We start from the raw sequence: 25,044 nt of genomic DNA on the forward strand, positions 1-25,044 counted from the left end.
TAGGCTTGTTCCAAACAAGCCTTTGGAAGCTGTAAGTTGCTCTGTAAATAAGGCATGTGGTTACGATTGGGCTATCTCAGAAATGTCAAAAGAGAATTTGTCACTATTTGGATTTTAAAATTTTAGTGGCATATTAGTTAATGAGATAAATTAAAGCATAACTGTTATCACGCTGGTCATCTTATAGTAAAGACAAGTATTGTAACCTTTGAATTATCTCCAACATGGTAACACAGGAGTGGAAACATTCACAGAATGCCCAAGCTAAAAGTTGGGGGTTAGATGGAAGCCTTCGAAGGCCTAAAGCACTAATGCTATTTCTCTGAGAATCTGAAACATTGAAACCAGCAATCCTGTTTTTAATTTATTTGAGGGTACATGGAATGCAAATATCATAGGCTCCAAAAAGATTCCTAAAACATTCCATTCATTTTACACTAATTGATTTCATAGCTTTTATAATATATACAATGCTAATATAACAATTTAAATTTATGCTAACTTAAGATGTTTGGGAATGACATAGACACTTGTCATGTGGAAACCTCATTCCTTTTATCATAATTCTTTTTAAAGAGGGCCAAAGCAAGAAGAGGTAAATTGTTTTCTTCTTTATTTTTTTAGTGAAAATTATAGAGACAAAGAAAAATTAAAATTTCTAGTAAACTTTTAAAGTATAATGCCTGAGATTTGGTTTAATAGGTGAGACAGCAAGCCTGCCTAAGTGTTGGTGGGACCTCTCATATCATAGGAGGGTCTTATTTACATAATACAAATAACAATAACTACCATTTGGGTGCTTACTATGTGCAAGACAGTACTTGAATTCATAATCATACTTGATCTTCTCAACGATATTGTGAGATAGGAACAATCGTAATTTTATTCAGCATCATACAGTTGGGGTAATTGAGGGACGAGTTAAAATTTAAGTCATATGAAGTGACCTTGCTCCTCCCATTGCAGATTTGAATTCAGGTGGTTAAGATTCAAGAGGGGGTGCCCTTAACCTCTAAGCAGTGAGTGAAGAAGCAGAACTTCACCCCCTCTCAGCTCTTGGCCCTGATAGACTCTGAGATGTCAATTTTAGAGGGCATCAACTCTTTATGCTCTTTTTTTTTTTTTTTTAAAGAAATATGCTGCTCACACCACACATCAGCAAGTGTAACACGATGATGATCATCTTAAACAAGAGGTCAGAATATCTGCTAGTACTCACTGCTTCCAACTGGAGCCACATCTTTAATGACATTTTCTCATTCTTGTTTTTCCACTCAATTTTTTATTTAGAACAAATTTCAGATATACAAAAAACTAAACAAATAGTAAAATGAACCTCACATGCCTTCCACCCCGATTCAGCAATGCCAAATTTACTTTTCCCCCAAATTTTCTCTTTCCTCCCTCTCCCTCTCTCTATATGCATATGTACTTCCCCTCTTCCTTCCCATTTTCTTCCCTCCCCTTTTAAAACTAAGTTGCATGCCTCATGACACTTCTAAACACTCTGTAAGCCTATTCTGACAATTAGGACATTATTTTTGTAATCCCAACATCTTTATCACAGTTAAGAAAATTTATAAGAATTTGTTCTTTATATCACCTAATATTCAGTTTATATTAAAATTTTCAGGATAGACCAACTGTCCCCAAACCCCCTCTGAACTAGGATCCAGTTAAAATTCATGGTTTGGATTTATTACTTTTAATTTAGAAAACTCTTTCCACATTTTTTTCTAAACACCTCATTCAATTCTGACACTGATGCCTTGAAGAAGGCCCCACGAGTCCCGTTTTGTAGAATTAGAAACTGAGGTCAGAGTGGTGAAGACATTCACCCAAGGTCACAAATCTGGTAAGTGACAGAACCAGTATGAGGTTTTGATCTTCTGGGTTTTAATTCCATCTTTTTGGTGACATCATGATAGATTGCAAGGCCAAGGAAGTGGTGACCACTGACAGTGTCATCGAAAACTGACTTTGAAAATGTGGGTAATGGAAATAGGTGAAGATACTAATACACACATTTCAACACAAGTTGCTCCTTTTGCAAAGGTTTATTTCTAATTAATATCATAAATGGCATCAAAATCCAGCCATCAGTGCCCAGCTATTCTTTCTTGCATTAAGTATAAATATGATTAGTATGTCATTTCATTGCTGAGTAACCACAATGAAAGTGACTAAATTCAGAATTAATTTTCTCATAGATACTACTATGTCTGAGTTTATTTTTTTATATCCACCTTTAAAACCATAGCCCCTTGCACAAAGCCATATGCCTTTAAAATAGAAATCCAGTTAATAGTCACCAATTTGATTAGGTGTCCTAACAGGCCAGTTTTGCAAATGGTTTATAAACCTCGTAAGACCAATCAAAATTCATCTTGTAGGTGCTCAGTAAACATGTGTAGTGAATAAATGAACTTGTGGGTTAGCATTTTCATTAGTCCTGTGTCATTTTCTAGAGTTATCCTTGACTCTTTCTAGGCCTTCTACCATCTACTTTGACTTCACTGCTCTACCAAGTTTGTGTAGTAATTTTCCTATAACATACAATAATTATCCTGCAGCATATAATAGCCTATAACATATAATAAATATATAGTAAATAAAGTAAATATATACTAGGTATAGTATTAGAATTTTCTCACATAAAAAGAACAAAGAGGGAGGAGAAAAGAGAGGAAGATTTAAAAATTCACATTTAGGACCACTTTCATATATCTTAAGCTTTGGATATGACTGCTGTTTTTATGTCTATTGAAATCCAAGTCAGAGTTTCCAAAACAATTTGTGAAAAAATTCCTCATTTATTGTGCCTTGTAGTTTCATTTATAAGTAATGAAAATAGGACCTTTTATTTGCTGTTTCTTTCTCTGGTTTTTGCAAGCGAATGATTGCATTTCTTTACATTATTGGATAAAAGCTAAATACATTACACTTTCAACAAACTATTTTATAATTTAAGATTGAAAGGTCATGCATTGTTTTTGAGCAGGCAGACCATTGCTGTAGAGTTGAAGTGTAGGTCAAGTTTCATTTTTAAATGCCTTTGGTCAGATATTTTCCTGATAATTGGAGAAATGGTCTCTGAGGGCCAGTTTTACCTTGTGGCTGGGAACCCTAGCTGGATTCAGAGTCCAGTGATACTATACAGAATAACCACGGCAAAAGGTCTCCTTCTCTTTTGCACAGCAGGTAGTGTCACAATCTGCCCTCCACACATTTCTTTAAAGATAATAGAGATGCCAAAAGAGTGAACATTCTGGTTAGGAATTGCAAATAATACGTGAAAAAGCAGGGTTGTATTTTAGACTGAATTAGTAATTTGGATATATGTAGACCCACACTAAACAGCAGCATTTCTTAAGCACATACTACTAACCATGCTTGTTAGTGTTTTCTCTTGATGAAGTGAGAAACTTTGCTGCTTTTAAGAATTTTTGAGTTATAAAGAAGCCATACCTCTGGTTTCTGTACATTACAATGTTTGGTAGCTGATTTATTTTTGATACTTCTTTTAGGATTACGTTTGATACAGGTGATTTGTTCAACAGCATTACAAGCTGCAGGCATCCTCTCTTCGGACATGAATGAAATGTTGGCCAACTGAAATCACTGTCTGTAACTCAATTTCTTTTTCTCATCAGTTCTCAAGTGTTTTTTTTTTTTTTTAGTTATCCCACATTTCATAAAGAGATGTAAAACTACACCTTAAAAAATGAATTTCTTTATAGCTACTGGCCTTTATTTAAATATGGTGGCATAAACTCTATGTCTGACCTTTTAAAATGTATGATTACCTAGAATGTTAAAATTTTGCTATTTAAAAATTATTTTATCTTTAAATTTAAAAAATGAAATACTTTTCCTGTAAATTCATGGTTTCACTTAGTTCATAATTGGTGAAAAGGTGAGATCATATTTCTGACTGTGCTTGTTCTTGAGGTAAAGCTCAACAAATATTTGTGGGGTTCTTATTGTAGACACCCTAGTAGATTCAGAGTCTAGTGACAGTGGGCTACAAGGAACATGGTGGGCTCACAAAGAAGTTTAATCCACAATCTCTGTGCTGCTAATTATTAATACCCCATAAAAGCTGTTCAGAAATGTGTAGCATCAACCCAGAATTCCCATACGATTTTAGTGATAGTAAATCCATTCAGGTTTTTTCTGCTCTCATGTGCAAAAGCAATTATTTTCCCTAGAATTAGATTAAGTAGAAATAGAGAAAGTAATTGTTTTGAATGCTTTTTCTAATTAGTACACTAAAATTAAATCATTGCTGTAGTTAATTGATAAATCTGGGTGTATAAGAGCACCTTGTACTATTCTTGCAACTTTCCTGAAGTTTGAAATTATATCAAAATGTAAAGAAATTTCCACTGATACTCCTAGGAATTATGAAAGTTGGATTAAAATGATATTCGAAGTAGATAATTCTCATAATGAGAGAAAATTCGAAGAAATCTGAAAACTCATGTTGAATTTAAGTTACTCCTTTGCTCAGAGTATGGCAGTATCATTAGATATGGTGACACATCAGTTGAGCAACACGTGTTTTGAGAGTATGTATTTTCTATGGTATTAGAGCACTGAAGAATTTAAGATAACTTCTCAATCATATTCTGAACCAATATCTTTATCTTTTGAAAAAATAACAAGAAATGTGATTTTCAGAATTCTTTTCAGAGATAAAATATGTCAAAAGTCCATCTTTAATCATTAGAACAGATAGGTAATACCTTCTACCCTTTTCGTTTGTAAAGACTCAGAAAAAGCTTGATATATTTATGTCTTAGAGAGATGACTGTAAACAGTTCTTTCAAAATGATTTTTTCATCAGATATATTATCTGTTGTTATATGTAGAAAATTTTATCCATTGGCAAGCCTGTTTACTTTTCAATTTTATAAATGTGCTATTTAAAGGCAGCCTTACCTTTATTGCTCCACCTCACAGTTTCAGTTTGAAATTTTCCTGTGGGTTTGATTCGCCCTTAATGTCTCTAACTGTGTGTTGGAGGTGGTGCCACCTTCTTTAACAACATTTAGAACCAGTTCCAGCTCTGATTAGCTGTGCGTGTCATCCCGACATCTAGCACAGTGCATGTGCATGGTGATTAATCCTCATTATTTGCTGATGAATTATTGTGAAAGCATATTAATGAGCTATAAAGCCCTTCAGAAGTAGAACGTATTTTATATATAGTTGTTCATTACAAAGAGGCATAGCTCATGTCCTGGAGGATTTTAAAATCTTGTTGATATTTGTAATTGTAGACTATATTGATTGCCTGGGCTTTAGAAGATGTTTGTAATTTATTTCAAACAAAAAAATATTTTCTCCTTCCCTCCCAAAACTGACCTTCAAAAACAAGTCCTAGTCGGAATGAGTGGATGAAACAAGACTTCCTTACCAATGCCGTAGCATAGCTATTTTCTTTAGCTGCTCGACAGTGAATGTTCATGGGCTAAAAATGAGCATTTCTGAGGCAAATGTATTTGTTTTGTTTTGTTTTGCTTTGTTTTGGAGGCGGAGTCTTGCTCTGTTGCCCAGGCTGGAGTGCAGTGGTAGGATCTCGGCTGACTGCAAGCTCCCTCCCGGGTTCACGCCATTCTCCCACCTCAGCCTCCCAAGTAGCTGTGACTACAGGCACCCGCCACCATGCCCAGCTAATTTTTTTGTATTTTTAATAGAGACGGGGTTTCACTGTGTTAGCCAGGCTGGTCTCGATCTCCTGACCTTGTGATCTGGTCGCCTCGGCCTCCCAAAGTGCTGGGATTACAGGCGTGAGCAAATGTTTTTTAAAATTAATATTATCAGAGAGTTAATCTTATAATTTGCCAGTGTTATTGACAGAGGAGTCTTTCTGGCTGGGTTAGTATGGGGGGTTTCATTTTAAGCGAGGCATAAATAGTTTCTTTGCAGCTTGTGCCTTGGTTTAGATCACTTTCAGAAACCATAAAAAAGAAAAAAAACACATTTCTTTTTTTATTTTTATTTTTATTTTTTTACTTTTATTTATTTATTTATTTTTTTGAGACGGAGCCTATATCTGTCACCCAGGATGGAGTGCAGTGGTGTGATCTCGACTCACTGCAACCTCCGCCTCCCGGGTTCACTCCATTCTTCTGCCGAGTAGCTGGGACTACAGGCGCCTGCCACAACGCCTGGCTAATTTTTGTGGTTTTGGTAGAGACGGAGTTTCACTGGGTTAGCCAGGATGGTCTCGATCTCCTGATCTTATGATCCGCCCGCCTCGGCCTCCCAAAGTGCTGGGATTACAGACGTGAGCCACTGCGCCTGGCCAAAAAAAAAAAAAAAAAAAAAAACACATTTCTTTTGAAATGAAAAAAGAAATTCCTCATGTGTTAACAGTTTAAAGTGTTCTATAGATATACTCTGACTGGGGTAGGAAGTTGCTTTTTGGCAAGAGTATTTCTTTTCTTCTTCTTTTTTTTTTTTTTCTTTTGAGAGAGAGTCTTGCTCTTGCTCTTGTCACCCAGGCTGGAGTGCAGTGGCGTGATCTCGGCTCACTGCAGCCTCTGCCTCCTAGGTTCAGGTGATTCTGCTGCCTCAGCCTCTTGAGTAGGTGGGATTGCAGGCACATGCCACTATGCCTGGCTAATTTTTTATTTTTAGTAGAGACGGGGTTTCACTATGTTGGTCAGGTTGGTCTTGAACTCCTGACCTTGTGGTCTGCCTGCCTGGGCCTCCCAAAGTGCTGGGATTACAGGCGTGAGCCACAGTGCCCGGCCTGGCAAGAGGTGTTTCAAACTATCTGTTTAGATTGTGTACTCCTTACTTTGAAAGAAGAAGACATGCCTGTAACTTTTTTTCCCCATGTTAAGAATCTTTAGCATGCATTTCTCTCTAAAGGTGACCATGGGTTCTAATTTTGATACTGAGAAGCTATGACTCCTTAAAGGTTTTCTTGGTTCTAATTCAGTTACTGACCAGCTGAATCTTGGCCCTCGTGCTCTTTGAGTTTGTGTGTGATTATCTGTCGGATAAGACCGTGGGCTAGATGGTCTCTCAGCTTCCGTTCAACTCTAACAATTCCAGTATTTTCCATGTTGAGTATCCTTTAATCAGTGTTTCCTGTATTTTTTCATTGCAACTTAATGTATTCTCCTTCAGAGGCATGGTGCATACAATTTCATGGATCTTTCTACACTAATAGTAGTACTATGGGAATTCTGAACACCACAGCATGGATATTTAATATTTCAGAGTGTGATTATTATTAGAATGTATTTTTCCATAAAAACATAGAATTTATAAATAACATTTCATGGAAGGATAACAAAAGATGGACTAATTTGATTCTGATTGAGTCAAATGGAAAGGGAAATAGGAGAAAATTTCTATTCAGAAGGCTTTATGTCATGTATATCAATACCATATTGAACATGAGGCTATTATTGGCCATTTTACCTTTTATCTATTATGGTATGTATATGTACTCACAGTACTAAAAAAGATGTCACCAAGTCAAATGAAACTGCATTCTTACTTTTGTTCCCTATCAGTGCTGGAATTCTGCATAATTATCCCATTTAGGTGGCTCTCCCATTCCTCAGTTCAGCCCTAGCCTTTGACATATTATGTAATATATTAAATACTACACACCCCAGTTCACATCTACTTTTGCCTCAAAGGCTCCCATCCCTAATTGTATCTATCTGTCGACCTCCAGCCTGTCCTTAATACCTCCTCTATGAGACCTTCCCCTCCCATCCCACCTGGGTGGGATTTGTCCCTCGTGAACATGTGTAGCACTTTCCACCCTTCTCACGACATTGAGAAACATTAAGATATTCTTGGTGTGCTATAGAGAATGAACAAACTATTTCTGATTTTACTTCCTTGACCTCAGAAATGATACTGTTTTGTACCCATTCTTTCTCCAGATAACGAAGCTGAAAATAGATAGCAATCCTTTTGCCAAAGGATTCCGGGATTCCTCCAGACTCACTGACATTGAGAGGTAATGAGAATTTTCTGTTTACTTTCTTGTTCAGATAAGATCAAGAGAAGAGGGAGTTTGTAACAACACACTCCTTTCGACACCAGAGAATCATAACCTTACTATGTATAGTCTTCTATTCTCTGTGCCCCATTCCTGGTACATATGCAACTGCTTAAGTCTGACAGCTACTGTGACTGGATCTATTATATGCTTAATTTCTGAGTGAAATAGTTTCTTTGGTCAGGACATTTATTCTACTATAAAAAATAGGGCTTTGTTGTTATTAAAGACTTAGTGCTCTTGATATTCTTAAGCTTCATGTCTCAATGAGTGGCAGTCTGTAGAGAAACAGAACCGTGATAGCCTTTTACCTTCCCAAGTAGATATATTTGCTAACACAAAGAGTGTAAGGGTAGTTTGGAATTTTAAAACAAGGAGATGTAATTTAGTTCAAGGTCACATAATTTTACCAATATAGTAGACTGCTTATATTTAATAGGAGAGACATCAGGCAGGCCTCAGGACCTCTAAGAAGACAAGTGAAATCATGTGCCTGTAACTTACCCTACTTTTTACTCAATTAAAATGGTTCATGCAGTTTGAGACCATTGAGGTGATGAGTAATTACTATATGGAGATACATATTTTGCCCAGTGTGAACGTCAAAAATTGTTTTTCAAAGAGAAGACTTTTAAACCTGACTGATTATTTGTACTTCTTAAACACACTAATTCTTTTATGTGGCCCAATGTCTTGGTTGACCAGGGAAGTTCCCTAGCCACCAGAACCACTGATTTACTTTATCTCTACATCTTTGTGTAATTTCCCTACTAACTGCTGCACATTTCTGCTGCACTCTTTGTTACCCACATAGCCACATCTCCTGACCTCAGCACTTCTGTCTAACCTATCTTGGCAACTCAAATTAAGAGATAATTACGTATTTTAACAACCCCTGTCTCACCCTTCCTAAGCCTTCCCAAATGGCAGAATGTGAGGTGGAGGTTTGATTTAGGGGAACAGCCTTAGAGGCTCAGTGGGGAAGCAGAGGAGCTAGCAGGAGAGGCTGAATGTTGGGCAGGAACTATGGGATTTGAGCAGAAAAGAAAGATTAAATAGTTGGAGAGCTTGACCAGTTGGTTGAAAGTGTCGAGATCAGGAAAAGAAACTTGAGCTTGTGAGTGAAAATCCATTGCAAAGTGCAGAGAGAAGGCAAGTGGTAACTCTCAAATTAGATGGGATACAAGTCACTGAGAATGTGGTACCAGCAGTAGGGGGCAACAAAGGAGTCCACTTGCAAAAGGCAACTTCATTTAGGCATGACTTTATTTCCTGTTTCTGAGGGCCAGAAGCCCTGCTGCAGTGGGTTTATGCAGTTGGGATTGTTCTAAGTGAACTGTTTCTCAGTTTTATTCAGGTATGAAGTAAGAATGGAGACAGTGATGCAGTGGGGTGATAGTGATCTGCTTTTATAGTGTGTGTCGTATTTTTCTGTCTCAGACCTTGGGGGTACGTACGATATATTGGGAGAAAAAAAAGTTAGGGCTTAGAGTCTCACCTCTGCCTTCTCCTGGGTAAGTGACCCTGAAGAAGTCACCAGACTTCCGAGTCTGTTCCCTCATCTAGAAAATGGAAAAAATAACCCTGCTCACCTCAGAGGTTTATTCTGAGAATCAAATAAACTGGCATTTATGACAGCATTTTATAAATCTAAAAATGTAAAATAATTACAAGTTCTTCATCTTGTTTTATGAGCATTTCATCTAACAACTTTTATCCCACGTAACTCTATGTTTCATAGTCTTAATAAACTACTCCTAGAGTAAAAATAGCCTTGTAGTTGCACATGGGTTTACAAGATAGGAGGTACTCAGTCTGACTGCTCTTTAGAACAGCAGATTTGATAATGCATGCGGCCACATTTTCCACTTATTGAATAAGCATCCTGATGTGGGAGCACTCACATGTACACGAAGCTAAGTAGCTTTCAATGGTCTGAGGGCAAAGACAGCACTCTTTACATGACTAGCTGAAAGTTTGCAAGATGACCTAAGTAGTGTGAAATTGGCCGAGGTTTTGGATTTCATTTCCAGATATTTAAGTCTGAATTTTTCATAAACAGCCTTTGGGGATGGGACAAATCAGATCAATTGATCTTTAGAGACCTAAAGAAATTAAATTAGTCTGGAGTCAGTTACTGCACTAAACCATCTAGTAATTGAATTGCTCCTTGTAACTGATTGAAAACAGCCCTATCCTTAACAATATAGGGAGCTTTTCTTTATAAGAGATCTGAGAGAAAAACACATCTTTTTATGACATGATGACAGATATTGCACTTTTCTAACCTAATTGAATATGATGTTATAAATATGTGACCTTAATGATTTCAAGTTTCCTGTTTCAGATTTACAACTTAATGTGTGGGACACCCAAACAAAAATGCCTTTAGGATTGGATCTGTTTGCCTGTACCTCAAAATTCACAGTTTTAATCCTTCTACAGCTACACAAGCTTTTGGGATACTCTTAAAGGTGTTTTAGTTTTCTTGCTCTAATCTTATTAGGTTCCATTGAGGTACTTGAATGTCTCACTTTGTGTGTAGCCTTACTCTTCAGGGACATCGTCTTCCTCATTTCTAAAAGAAAACCCACCTCACTGGCAAAAATAGAAAGTATTTTCATTACTGCTTTGTAATATACCTACCATGGTCAACCAGGAAGCAAACCAAAAGCCCAAAGGGATATCTTTATATAATCTAATGTCTAGTTTCTCAGATTGGGGAAACAGTTATTGGCTGGTTTCATATAATAAGCTTTAGACAGTCATTCAGTTGGCATTTTGTGTTTCTTTTTTAGGGGGAGGTGCGGTTAACTTCGTCCAGTACACTTCTGAGAAAGGAAAAATAACTGGGAGGAGTTATCTATGTTGTATTCAAAATTAAGTTTCTTTCATTAATTTTTTTCTTTCTACTAAAAGAGTTTGTGTGCATTGCCAAAAAATCAGAAAATACGGACAAGAAAAAGAGCATAAAAAAGCAGTGAAACCCCATTTTCTTAGAGATGACCGCTGGCAAAACCTATTATATATTCTTTCAGATACTTTCTTATGCACGTGTGAACATTTACTTCCTTTAAAGTTTATCTTGCCAACTATATTATTTTTAATTTTCCCCCTTAATATAAATAGATATATGTCTGCAGTATACTTTTTATTGGCTTTCTAATTTTCCATTATGTGCTGTAATTTATTTGACTAATCCTATGCATTAGTTATTTAGGCTTCTGATTTTTTGCTGTTACAAATAGTGCCAGGAGGAAAATATGTATCTTTATACATCTTCTTAATTATTACCATAAGATAAATATCCACAAATTAAAATGCTGAGTCAAAGGATTTTTTTTTAATCATAGTATTATTTTTAATTGTTAAAAAATTTGAAAAAAGAACTCAAATATTCAATAATAGGAGAATGGTTTAATAAACTTCATAGCCATGCAACAGAGGTTTTAGAAATTGTGGTAAAATATATATAACATAAAATTGACCATTTTAACCATTTTAAAGTGTACAATTCAGTGACATTAAGTACATTCATGATGTCGTGAAACCATCACTGCTATCTGTTTCCAGAATGTTTTCATCATCCCAAATAGAAACTCTGTACCCATTAAAATAACTTCCAATTTACTGTCCCTTTGAGGCCCTGGTAATCTGTATCCTACTTTCCGCATCTATGAATTTATCTAGTCTGGGTACCTCATATAAGTGGAAAGATGTATAGTCATGAGTCACTTAACAGGAGGGCTGCTTTCTGAGAAATGCATTGTTTGGAGATTTTGTCATTGTGAAAACATCATAGAGTGTATTTACACAAACCCAGATGGTACAGCCTACTACACACGTAGGCTATTTGGTATGGCCTATTGATCCTAGACTACAAACTGTACTGTGCTGCATGTTACTGTACTGAATACTGCAGGCAGCTGTAATGCAAGGGTAGGTATTTATGAACCTAAACATTAAAAAGGCATAGTAAAAATACAGTGTAAAACATAGAAAGTGGTACACCTGTATAGGGCACTCACCATGAATGGAGCTTAAGGTCTGGAATTTGCACTGGGTGAGTGGTCAGTGAATATGAAGGCCTAGGACATTACTGTACACTACTGTAGACTTTATAAACACCGTACACTTACGCTATACCAAATTTATAAAGAATATTTTTCTTTAAGGATAAATTAACCTTAGCTTATTGTAACTGTTTTACTTTCTAAACTTTTTAACTTTTTGACTCTCCTGTAAGAGATTAGCTTAAAACATACACATTGTACAACTGTACAAAAACATTTTTCTTTATATCCCTATTCTGTAAGTTATTTGAATTTTTTTTTTTTTTTTTTTTTTTTTTTTTTTTCTAAACATTTTAATTAAAACCTAAGACATCATCAGACACAGCAGGCCTACCGTGGATCAGGATAATCAATATCACTGTCTTACACCTCCACATATTCTGTCACTGAACGTCTTCAGGGGCAATAACACACATCTCCTGTAATGATAATGCTTTCTTCTGGAATACCTGCCAGAGGATCTGCCTGAGACTGTTTCACTGTTAACTTTTTTTTTTTTTTGATGAGTAGAAGGAGTACACCGTGAAATAATTATAAAAATTATAGCATAGTACATATACAAACCAGTAACATCATTGTTATCACTATCAAGTATGATGTACTTTATACAAACGTGTGAGTAACGTGTTATGCTGCTGCATTATGATGGCTGTGATGTCACTAGGTGATAGACGTTTTTCAGCTCCATTCTGATGTTAGGGGACCGCTGTCATATACATGGAATGTTGTGAGCTGAAACATTGTTATGTGGCACATGACTGTATGTGTTTTTAAGGCATTTTATGCGTACTGCCAAGTTTCCTTCAGGAAAGGTTGTTCACAGCAGTTACCCATTCCTTTATGCCTTTGTCAGACATGATCATCGTCTTTTCATCTTTGCCAGTTTCATAGGTGAACATTTGTATTTTCTCCTGGGAATTGGCCTGTTTGTGTCCTTAGGTCTTTTTTTTTTTTTTTTTTTGGATTGTTCACCTTGTTCTCTAAATGAGCTATAAAAGCTACTTATGTATCAAGGGTGTTAGTACTTTATTGTTCATGTATGTTGGAATCATTTTACCAGTTTGAAAATTAGCTTTTTATTTATGCTTTTGGTACATAGATGGTTTTATCACCAATCTGTTGCTCTCGTTCTTTGATTTCTATCCTAGAAAACTTTTCTCACTCCAAAATAATAAAAACATTTACTATAGATTTTCTAATCACTTTACTGCTTTTTAGTTTTTCATTTAAACCTTTGACTTGTGTAGTATTTATTTTGGTGAACATTATAAAATAGACATATAACTTTATGTTTTTACAAGTGGCCTGAATACTATGAATATGTATTGACTAATGTATTCATTTCCCACTTATTTTTCACTCTCCCTTTGTCATATGCTGTACCAAATTCTTATGCATATTACTTCTTACAGTCTGTTTGTTGAGCTGCCAGTATGATATTGTTGTAATTTTCTTAAATTGTAAATACTTGATATTTAAATATCTGATATGGCAAATTCCAATCTTTTTTTACTTGTCATTTTAAAAATTTCTTGATAGTCTTTGATCTTTATGCTTCCAGTCTTTGAAATCTTTTTGTCAGGTTTTCTACATAAATGTTATGGGAATTTAGCTTAGACTTGTGTTGAATTTATATAACAACCTGGGAGGGAAAATTGGTATCTTAACAGTGATATCAGTATTCAAAGACACAAATTCCTATTCTCATCTATGAATATGTAATATGTTTGTCCTCTTTCTGAAATCTCCTGTGTTATGTAGCAGTTTGCCATTTTTGAGTTTGTAAGTTCTGCACAGATGTTCTTAGGCACACATCTAGGCCTATGATAGCTGCTCTGTCTGATACAATAGCTGCTGGCCACAGGTGGCTAGGGAGGATGTGAAATACACTGTTAAGTGTGGCAAACACACAAACAGGTTAGCTAACTACGAAAAATCACTAAAATTTGAAGACTCAATATGAAAAAAAATCATTTAAAAATATCAATTAGATATATTGTAATAATAATTTGGGTTATTGTGTTTTAATATAAAATATATTTTTAATATATATTTTTTAATGTGGCAACTGGGCTTATCTAAAATTACATATGTGACTCACATTACATTTTTATTGGAAAACACTAGAGAGATTTTTTGGAGGTGCTTACTTTTGTAAATAGAATTTTAAATTAGAAATCTGCCTAATTTAGTCTGCAAAAAGCTGTTGATTCCTATGTGTCTGGCATTCTGCCATTTTACTGAACTTAAAAAATCAGTTTTAATAAATTTTCATTTTAGTCTCTTGTGTTTTCTAGTTAAATTGCTATCTCATTTGCAAAAATTATGATTTTATCTCTTCCTTTCTAATAGTTATACTTAAAAAATCTTTTTCTTGTTTTATTACACTGATTAAAATTTCTGGGACGCCATTGAAAGATAATAATAGTTGGCATTTTTGTCTTGTTCTTGATTCATTATGTATGGTTTTTGGTGGCTGTTGGTTTCAGAAGAATATTCTTTATTATACCAAAGCAATAACTTTCATACCTAAGTTAATGATTTTTATCTTAACATTAATTGAATTTATACTAAATGATCTTGTAACATCTATTGAGATTATTTCCTTTTCTAAAATTTTAAATGACATTATAATATAGTCATATTGTCTATGTTGAACCATCCTTATATTCCTGCCTGGATTTTTATCTGTTTTCTTAAGTTACTGGATTTAAACTACTTATATTTTATTTAAGACCTTTTGTATCAGTCTCAAAACAATTATTTGATTTTGTACCTTCTCTTGTCAGTTTTTGGTATTGGTTTCTGCTAATTTGTTCAAATTAATTGAAATATTTTCCTTCCTTTTATTGTCAGAATCAGTTTGAATAGCAAAGAAATGATCATTTACCTGAAGATTTTATAAATCTTGTCCATAAATTCACCTGGGTGCAGTATTCTTTTGGGGAATACTACTTTAACAACTTTCTTAGTCTGTTCCATTGTTTATTGGTCAAATATGTGTTAATATCTGTCCCACGTAATTGTTTTTGTCTCAAGTTCTACTTTAATCTTATATGGCTACCCTTTTTAAATTTTTGCTTTCTTTTGTTTACCCTTTAATTTTTAAAAATCTATAGGACTACAGCAATATTCTCTCTCTCATCAATATCCTGTCATTTTCATTAAGAAGAAACAACCCTTTCTTGACCCCATTTGTCTTTTGAATTGCTGACTTTCCCAGTTACCCACTCCGTAAAGTTCCTCAGAAAAAGTTTTGTATGTTCTCTTTTCCCATTTTTTTCCTCCCTTTCTGTCTTCTACTCTGCCTCTGAGACATTCATCCCCACTACCCTCTAGTCCACCCTTGTCAAAGTCACCAGTGACCTCCTCATTGCTAAACCCAGTGGTCAGTTCTCAGACCTCATCTTCCTTGGCCTGTCAGCAGCCCTTGGCACAGTTGTTCATTCTCCCCTCTTTCCTTTCTGGGCTTCCTAGACCACGCAGTCTTCTGTTTTTTATTCCACTTCATTTACCATGCTTTCTGTACGTCCCTCATTGATTCTTCCTCATCTCATTCGTCTGTAAACACCATGTGTTCCAGACCTTAGTCCTTGTACTTCTCAGTCTACATCTGGTCTCTGGGTGCTGTGTCTTGGTTTTATGCCTTTAAGTACCATTATATGCTGATGACTATTGAACTTACATTTCTGGTTCTGGTCTCTCCAGATTCAAATATCTGACTGGCTAGTGCTTTTACTTTTCCCTGTCCCCCTAAGGGCACCTCAGATTTCACATACCTATACCTGGCTGCCTAACCACACTCCTCCACACCACCTCTTCCCTTACTGTTCCCATCGTAGCTGCTCATAACCGCATTCTTCTCAGTGTTCTGGCCAAAAAACTTGGAGTCATCTTTGACTCTTCTTTTTCTCATATTTTACACATCCAAACAATTAACTCATCTTGTCAACTAATCCTTCTAGTCCAGAGGACTCCAACTACTTACTGTCTTCACTGCTACCTCTCTGATCTAGGCCACTGTCCTTTCTTTCCTAGATTATTACATTAATTTTCTAACTGATCTCTCTGCCTCCACTCTTACTGGCCTTCATTCAATATTGGCCTTATTTTTATTCAATACAGCCATCAGAATAATCTTCCCAAAGAAAGGAAATTTGATCACATCACTCATACTCAGAGCCCTCCAATTCCTCACCTTTTAATTTAGAGTACAATCTAAAGTCCAGACAAGGCCTCAAAGGTTCTGTAGAATCTACCCCACCTGTCCCAGTTACCTCTCTGAACTCTACTCTCCCCTGCTTGCTGGCTTCACCACACAGACCTGCTTACATCTCTTGAATATGGCGAGGCCTGTCCCAGCCCAAGGGTCTTTAACCTTCCTACTGGATTGTGCTGCCCTGCATATCTGAATGGTCAAAGCCTTTGTATTTTGTTTCCTAACCATATCCCCAGATCCCAGAATAGTGTCTGGCACACAGTGAGCATCCAAATATTTGTTGAGTGAGTGAATGATGTGTCTTTATAAAAACAGCATACAGAGTAGCTGTATTTTTAAAGTCTTATCTAAGGGTCTTTATTTTTCAATAGAAAAACTTAACCCAGCTTCAAGCATTATGATAACTGATATTTTTGGTGGTGTTTCTTTGAACCGTTTCTGCTTTCTGTTTAATATAGCTATTGGCTTTAGTTTTTATTTATTTTTTCTGTCTTTTGTTATATTTATCGAGTTTTCTTCCCTTTATTATTAACAATAATGGCCAACACTCACATGTGCCATGTGTCAGATAATGGGCTCTCTCTATATATATATTATTTCAAAAAAAATCATCTAACAAAGAAACTATTATTCTTATTTTGTAGATGAGATCATGAAAACTTCAAGATGCTAATAATTTATCCAAATTCACATGATTTGTGATAGCTGAACCTTAAACCCAGTTTAGTTAATCTGAAACCAAAATCTTTTCTCTAATGTTCACTATATTCCTTTTTAATAATTATTGCCCTTAAATTCTAATAGAACATCATTGTAAAATTGATATTTCTCAATTTTTTTTTTTTTTGCCAAGAATTAAAGTATATGTTTTGTTATCCTATAAAATAGGATACTACTCCTCCCTCAGCCAGTAATTTTTGTTTAAATAATCTGGGACTTCAAATCAGATTTTTAGCCCTTGGTCTTTATTATCATCTTTCTTAAATTATTTTCTCAATGAACATCAGGATTGTGATAGATTAGCCGCAATTATTTTAAATTTACTTGCAGGCATATTCATTGTTTACTGCTCATTTCTTCTCTACTCTCTTCAATTATTGGAATTGTGTTCGGACTTTATTGTCAGTTGTTGGTAAACATTGAGTAATTGGTTGAGGAATGATATAAGTGGGTCATCTTCTTTATGAGTTCTTGCATAACTGAGAGGCTCCATTGCCATTATGTATGAACCTGACTAGAGTCACAGTCCTTTTGCCTAGAACTCTTTCAACCTTCCTTTTAAGTATTGTTATCTAGTTTTGAAGTATTGTGAAATAAAAGATACCAAACCCATTGTCTTTCTCTGTTGGAAACTTACTTTTTTCTTCTCTGTCTGGATAAAATGTTTCTAGAACGTTTTCTCAATCTTTGAAATTCAGAAATTGTGTCAGTATCTGTTCAGTTGTAGTTTTTTTTATTAGTATTTAAATATAATTGAGCCTTTTCAATTGAAAATTCAAGTCTTAATTGATCTCAGGGAAATTTTCTTCTTTTCTTTTTCTTTTGATATTTCTCTTTTTTTTTTGTTTGCCAAGACTGAAAGTGTGTATTTTGTTGTCCTATACAATAGGAAATAGAGATTTTTTTGTACTTCTCCTCCCTCAACAAATCATTTTTGCTTAAATAATCTTGGACTTCGAATTTTATTCATTGGTCTTTCTTATCATCCTTTAGAAATTATCTTCTTAATGTTAATGTAAACGTATGTTGCATCTCCTTAATCTATTCCCCATTTATCTTCTCTCTTTAGATTTTTACTCGGAATTTTGGGAGAACTTATATCTTCTAATTTGCTGATTCTGCTTTCTGCAGCATCTAATATTCTGTCTTCTGTCTTTACTGAGTTCCTTTAAAATGTGAGAATTACTGTTGTGTTATTCCTAAGTGTAATTTTACATGCTCAGATTGTTTCCTTTTCAAATGGCTACTTGTCCCTATTTTATTAATAGAGGGTTTTCTTAAATCTTACTAAAATTTTAAAAGCACAAATTAGAGATTTTAAAATGTGTCCTTCTGTTTCTTGCAATAAGTCTGCTTCAGAAGAAGTCATTTGTTCTGCTCTGTTAATGACTTTTCTTCTTTTGAGCTGTTGAATATTTTGTAATGTCCAATTATTTTTCTCTAGCTCATCTGTAGAATAGAATGTCTGTTTAATATTAGGAGCTGAAATTGATTCTGAGTAAAAGCCTGAGGCTGTTTGTTAGATCTTCCAGGTATAGACTGAAGAAGGGGCAACACATTTATTGTTATTTTACCAATGTGGAAATTCTGTTTAAGTTAGAGAGTTGTTACAGATAGATAAGGAAGTCGTTTCTGGAAAAGGAGTGTTGACTTGCCATTGATGTGGCTACCCTCTCTGCCTCAGCAGCTAGAAACCAGCTGGGGCAGTGCTGGTTCCCTCACCCAGCACAGCAGCCTCATGTCCCCCTCCAGAGCTGGCGATGGTGATGGCCCACACTGTTCAGTGTGCCAAATACACCATATGCTGGCTGGGAGGGCTGCCGTGGGATTCCTTCCTCCTAGACTTCAGCTGTGTAGGAACCTGTTCACAAAAGAACTGCTCAAAGATCTGCTTTCATCTTTAACCCCATTCACTCCAAGTTGGGGTTTTGATGAAGTTCCAACAGAAGCCTTGTTTGTTTCCACCCCAGGTATCTTTCTTCCTTACGTGCTGATGGATGGCATGCTGACTGGTGCTGCCCTTACTCCTTAGCTGTGTGTGGCTGAAATATTGTAATATATACTTGGCACCCTCCCTCATTTCTTGAGTTTCTCTTGTTTTCTTGTTCATATTAGTAGGTCAGGGAATTAAATATAAAGGCTTATATCACCCTATTGGTCCAAAATTCATACTGAAAGTCTCTATAAAAGTGATTTTAAAACCACTTGCACTGAATAAAACTTTCAAACACATGAAGTTTGGACATAAGCCCATTGGGATATGGCCCTTTTTGTTCGGAGCTCAAGTGTTCTCTATTAGTTTAGGTGAGGAAGGAGACTTTAGGAAAGCAAGTTGCAAATCTAATATTCTGGGAATTTGTGGGAAATTTGATCTACGTCAGCATAATGAAGAAGTAAATATTTTGGCGTAGTTGCTAAAGAAGTTCATGGTTTGTGAGTAATTCCTGGGTCTTTCATAATAATTTAGGGTGCTGGAAAGAAAGTGGTGTTTGGTTCTAACACAGCGTTGGGTTGGGTTGTAGAGTTTTCAAAGCATGTTTCCTTAGGAGCAGTGCAGGGTCAGTGGGGCACACATCTAATCAGGTAAACAGCCTAGAGCAGGGGTTGGCAAACTGCAGCCTGGCACCTGCTGGGTACAGCCCAAAGCTAAGAATGGGTTTCACGTCTTTAAATGGTTGGAAAAGTTTTTTAAAGTAATGTTTCCTGACATGTGAAAATAATATGAAAGTAAATTCTATTGCTTATCAATACAGTTTTATTGGAACATGGTCTGTTTTTGTTTTGTTTTGTTTTGTTTAAGTATTGTATGTGGCTGTTTTTGTGTTATGATGACAGTGTTGTATGTTTGACAGAGACCATATGACCTGTAAAACTTAACATATTTACTATCTGGCCCTTTACAGAAAAACGTTTGCTGCCCCCTGCTCCCACTAACCCACAGTGTTCCCCTTGATACCCACGTTCTGTAAGACGAGTCACAGAGCAGACTAGGCTTCTGAGACAGAGGAGGACAGCTGCATCCCTTCTGCTTGGAGGGATGGGATCCAGGAATACAATGGTGCTTAGATGTATCCTAGTTCATCTGGGCTGTTATAACAAAAGACCATAAACAGGGTAGCTTCTAAGCAACGTTTATTTCTTACAACTCTGGAGGCTGGAAAGTCTAAGAGCAAGGCACTGGCAGGTTTAGTGTCTGGTGAGGACATGCACTCTGCTTCATAAATGGTGCCTTCTTGGTGGAAAGGGCAAGTAAGCTTCCTCAGGCTCTTTCATAAGGGCCCTAGTCTCATTCGTGAGAGCTCCACCCTCTCATCCTAGTCACCTCTCAAAGGCCTGACCTCTCAATATTGTCACATTGGTGATAAGGTTTCAACACATGAATCTTCAGGGGACATAAATGTTCAGACTATAATAGATGTCAGAACAAAGAGACAGAACTCAAGGAGTGAATTTTATTTCTGGAAAATAGAGCAACATATTATAATATTACAATCCTGTAAAAATGGAAATAACTTTATATTTAATTATTAGTATGTGCTTTATTCTTTCTCACATATAAAATAAATAGTAAAAACATATTTTAAAATTATATACTAAAGCATACCCTAGTATTTTGATTTTAAACTTCCAGACTACAATTAATTGGTTTTCTAGGAAGTATTTATTTTGAAGTTAGAATGAAATTCAGGAGTTGCCTAGTTTATCCTTGTCATTATAACAATGCAGCGGTTAGGGCCACAGGAGCTCAAGTGATTTGCCCAGTGCCACACAAATAGTAGAAGACATGGGTCTAGAACTGCAGGTTTTTTGCAGTTAGTACTGGGATTTTTCAAAACAGTTGTTTTAAAGTGTTTACTTTTGTTTATATATTTACAGATTTATAAATCGTTAAAACCATAGTAAATCTTCAAGATCATCTAATCCATTCCACCACATCTTTATTTTATAGAAGTTGCTTACTGTATAGAAGATGCCAAAGCCCAGATATAGATAAAGAATCTGAATGCACAGCTTCTTGGGAAAGAAAGAATTTTCTTTACATCTTTAGCAAAGATAGACTTAGTATAAAAGTCTGCATGCATATAATGGAAGCAGATTTGTTTGGTAGCCAGATTAAAGTCTGCTTTTGGGCCGGGCGCAGTGGCTCACGCCTGTAGTCCCAGCACTTTGGGAGGCCTAGGTGGGTGGATCACCTGAGCTCGGGAGTTTGAGACCAGCCTGAACAACATGGAAAAACCCTGTCTCTACTAAAAATACAAAATTAACCTGTCATGGTGGTGTATGCCTGTAATCCCAGCTACTCGGGAGGCTGAGGCAGGAGAATCACTTGAACCGGGGAGGTGGTGGTTGCGGTGAGCCGAGATTGTGCCATTGCACTCCAGCCTGGGCAACAAGAGCGAAACTCTACGAAACTCTATCTCAAAACAAGTCTGCTTTTAAATAAAGTATGTTAATTTAATAAAATCAAAATCCGTTGACAGCAATAGCAAGAAAGAAGGAATGGTGTTAAACAGAACTAATTTATTTTCAAATTATAGAAGGGGTCACCACAAATTTTTTTAGTTAGCAAGATGTGTTTCTGCACTTAAAATGCTACTCATTTATCCACAGCTTTTTAGAGGAAGCATTTATTTTATAAAATGGTATGAATTGAAGGTGCCAGACCAGTGAGTTTGATAGAGTTATTCACAATTAACTTATGGTTGTAAATTATCCCTTTTTTCTTGCTGTGTCTTTCTTTCTATCTGTGTATGAAGAATATTTGTTGCCTGCCTCACAGTTTACTGATGTTTTTTCTGAGCTGAGTAATCTGTACTTTGTCAGACTTTTTATTTGGTTGTCATAGTCATACAACTTAGAAAACTAAGCCTAATAGTTTTTGGGTTTTTTCAGTGGTACAGTTTACTTATTTAAGTTTCTAATGATAATACAAAACCAGAAATGTATATTACTGAAAAGAAAAATCAGTAAGATTAAGTCAAATAATTAGAAATAAACTAAAACCTAAAAGCTTTTTCAAAGATTAAGTTAGAGTCATTTTGTTTTTCCAAAATGGATTGTATATTTCAGTTCTCAAATTAAAATTAATGATTTATAATACCTCCTAAATTGTATTATCTAAAGTTTTCATTTATTAAGTATTTTGTGGAAGTTATGAATATTGATACATTGTCTTCCAGTAATTTATAATATATCTGCATCAATCTTTAGAAAAATGTTGTGACAAGGAGTTATTTACAGTCTCAGTAAGATGTGATATAAAAATGAACAAATTAATGACCAAAAACAACTTTATATATTTTGTTTTTTTACAAATTATATTTGATTTTAATGGATTTGACATTTTCTCCTTGAACACAGTTTTGCCAGGTCTATATTTAGGAGAGAAATGTAAATTGAAATAACACTTAATATTAATTTCGTCTCTGGCGTGTATAAGGAAGGAAGGTTTAAACAAAGCATGGCAAGTTATAGAGACTGGTAGTCTCAAGTTCATCTAAAATGATTATGATCATGTAAGCAGCTTCTGGAACACGTGATCTTGATGCTCAATAATAACAATAAAGATAGTTTAATTTTGTTATCTATAAACATTTATTGGCACTTATGTGTCAGCTACCAATTAAGCTCTCTGTGTATTAATTCACTTAATCTTAGTAACTCTAAGAACTTGATCATATTGATATCCTTATTTTACAGATGAGAAAAGGGAGGCATGAAAAAGTGAAGTAATTTGCCCACGAGCACACAGCTGGCAAGTAGCTGGACAGGGTTCAAGATATGCAGACTTGCTCCAGCAAACATGCCCCTAACCACTTCACTAGGGCAGTGGTTCTCAGTAGCATCAGCAGCACCTGGAACATATTGAGAAGCACCTTCTCAGGCCACACCCCAGACCTACTGAGACAGAAACTCTAGGATAGTGCTTGACAATCTGTACTTTGATGAACCCTCCAGGTGCTTCTAGTTCTCAGACTTTAGTCTGAGATCTGCCTAGATCAAGAAAGTATTATTATTATTTTCAATCAAGGACCAGCAGTGTAGTAGTGGAGACAGACCTGAAAACATATAATTGCCATCAATCTAGTAATTGCAGTAAAAGAGGACTGTGTTAGGAACAGTGGTTTTGCAAAGGAGAATGTGAGAGGAAGGGAAAGTTTTGCTTTTTGAGCATTCAGAAATTTGCACTTTAGTTTCAAAGATAGAGGAAGGGCAACTGGTTTCAGTACTGATAAGAGTGCTGGTTTTGCTTGTCTAGAGTTTGAATAAATAGTCCAAATGACTTCAAATGGTTCTGAATGTTTTGGCTGAGCACGATAATCATTGTAGTGATCCTGTTTTGCCAATTTTCTGGCCATGATTGTGTCTCTGACATGTGTACTGTTTCTGAAATTGATGGTTACAAAGTAGTCAGAGGAGATGTTTTAAAGATCAAATAAGGTAATGATGCACTTTTTTTTTTGCCTAGAAAAAATATTTAGCATTAGATGTTAGAAAGACTGACTTTCAATAACAGTACACATTTTATCTACCTATTAAATCCAAAGGTAAGTCTACTAAAACTACAGTCTGTTCCATTGGGATGTGACAGAACTAGCATTACAAGATACTGTCATAGCTTGTGATACCAAAATCACTTGACCTGTTTGGTGAGTCATCCTCACTTTTCAGGGTACAGCATTTTAGAAATTCTCACAGTGGACTTCTAGGCTAAACAAATTCTTTGCACTTTTCATTCTGCTGGAAACAGGGATTAGACATAAAGTAAACAACATGGCCTGACTTCTCTTTGTAACATCTTCGAAGAGATGGCCCTGATATGCACCACTGTTTTCAATCACTTAAAAGGCAATAATTCAGTTATGCCGTCCTTTATATAAGAACTGCCATTGCTTTCAGTTCACTTCCAGGCCTGACACAAGTAAATCATTTCAATAAAATCCCTCTTTTTCCCCTCCTAGAGACTAGCGTAAGTAATGATACCAGTGATCTAGCCAGGGCAAAATGAATATAATGTTCTTATAGAAAAGCAAAATGTTTCACAATGTTTCACTGTATTACTTGGGAAATTATTTGTCTTGTGTGTGTTATGTGAAAGATATTTAAATGATCTTATTAAGTGTGCTTTTTAGAGATGTAACTATTACACTCTTTTCTAAAAAAAATATTAAGCGCATGAATTTAGTAGTTATATGCAATTTGTGGGAAGAGGAATACCCCTTAGAAAAATACCATCCAGAATTTGGGCCCATGGACAGCAAATCCTTTATAAATGTACAAAAAAATACCTTCCAAGATGTTGAAACAAGTTCCTTTGCATGTGAAAACAACCAGCACCTAATTCTTTCCTATGTTCATGTAAAATTTTGTTAATATGACTTATGGTTCAGACTTAAAGGACATCAGCTTGAATGTATGTTATAGTTGTCGTGTTACTAGGGGTTGCTCAGCTCACTTGACTTTCTTCTTAATGACCTCAAAAGATAGTCACTCTCTAATATTGTAGTAAATTAAGCCTGTGAGTAAATAACATCAGCTGTTTAGGCTGCTGGGATTCAACATTATCAGGTGTTTGTATATAAAGATTAAAATATATGGCAGCTGGTAAATTAATTAGGGTCCAAGTTATGCCAAATTATCCTCCCCATTAACTTTTGCTTTGAATATATTCACCAGTACCTCTCAGTAAATGATAAAATGTTTTCACTTCAACAAGCGTAACTCATGGGATTCAGTAAGTCTGTTCAAGGGATATTTAAAAATAGGTTACACTTTTAAACAAGTGATAATGGACTCACTAAAGCTTAACATTTCTCTTTTGATGTCAGATATAGTTTTGTAATAGAACTGCAAGTAATATTCTAGTCAATTTCTCCACCGACTTTAGCATTCAGTCACTGAGAAAAATCCTCTTTTTTGGACCACATTATTCTGAATTAGGATTATACAGACAGGTAGAATAAATCAGAAAAAATATAATCTAAGAGGATAAA

At 35.5% G+C, this 25,044-nt stretch overlaps 1 protein-coding gene across 1 annotated transcript in view; it reads left to right on the top strand.

Annotated features, from left to right (window-relative positions):
* TBX20 (T-box 20) overlaps positions 1–25,044 on the top strand; it is a 52,129-nt gene that overhangs the window by 15,477 nt on the left and 11,608 nt on the right. The window contains exon 6 of the mRNA XM_011973062.1: positions 7,920–7,996. Coding sequence (XP_011828452.1) covers positions 7,920–7,996 — 77 coding nt within the window. The remainder of the gene's footprint in view (positions 1–7,919; positions 7,997–25,044) is intronic.

This window comes from Mandrillus leucophaeus, unplaced genomic scaffold (assembly GCF_000951045.1).
Source record: "Mandrillus leucophaeus isolate KB7577 unplaced genomic scaffold, Mleu.le_1.0 Scaffold100, whole genome shotgun sequence".
In the NCBI taxonomy this organism is placed as follows: Eukaryota; Metazoa; Chordata; class Mammalia; order Primates; family Cercopithecidae; genus Mandrillus; species Mandrillus leucophaeus.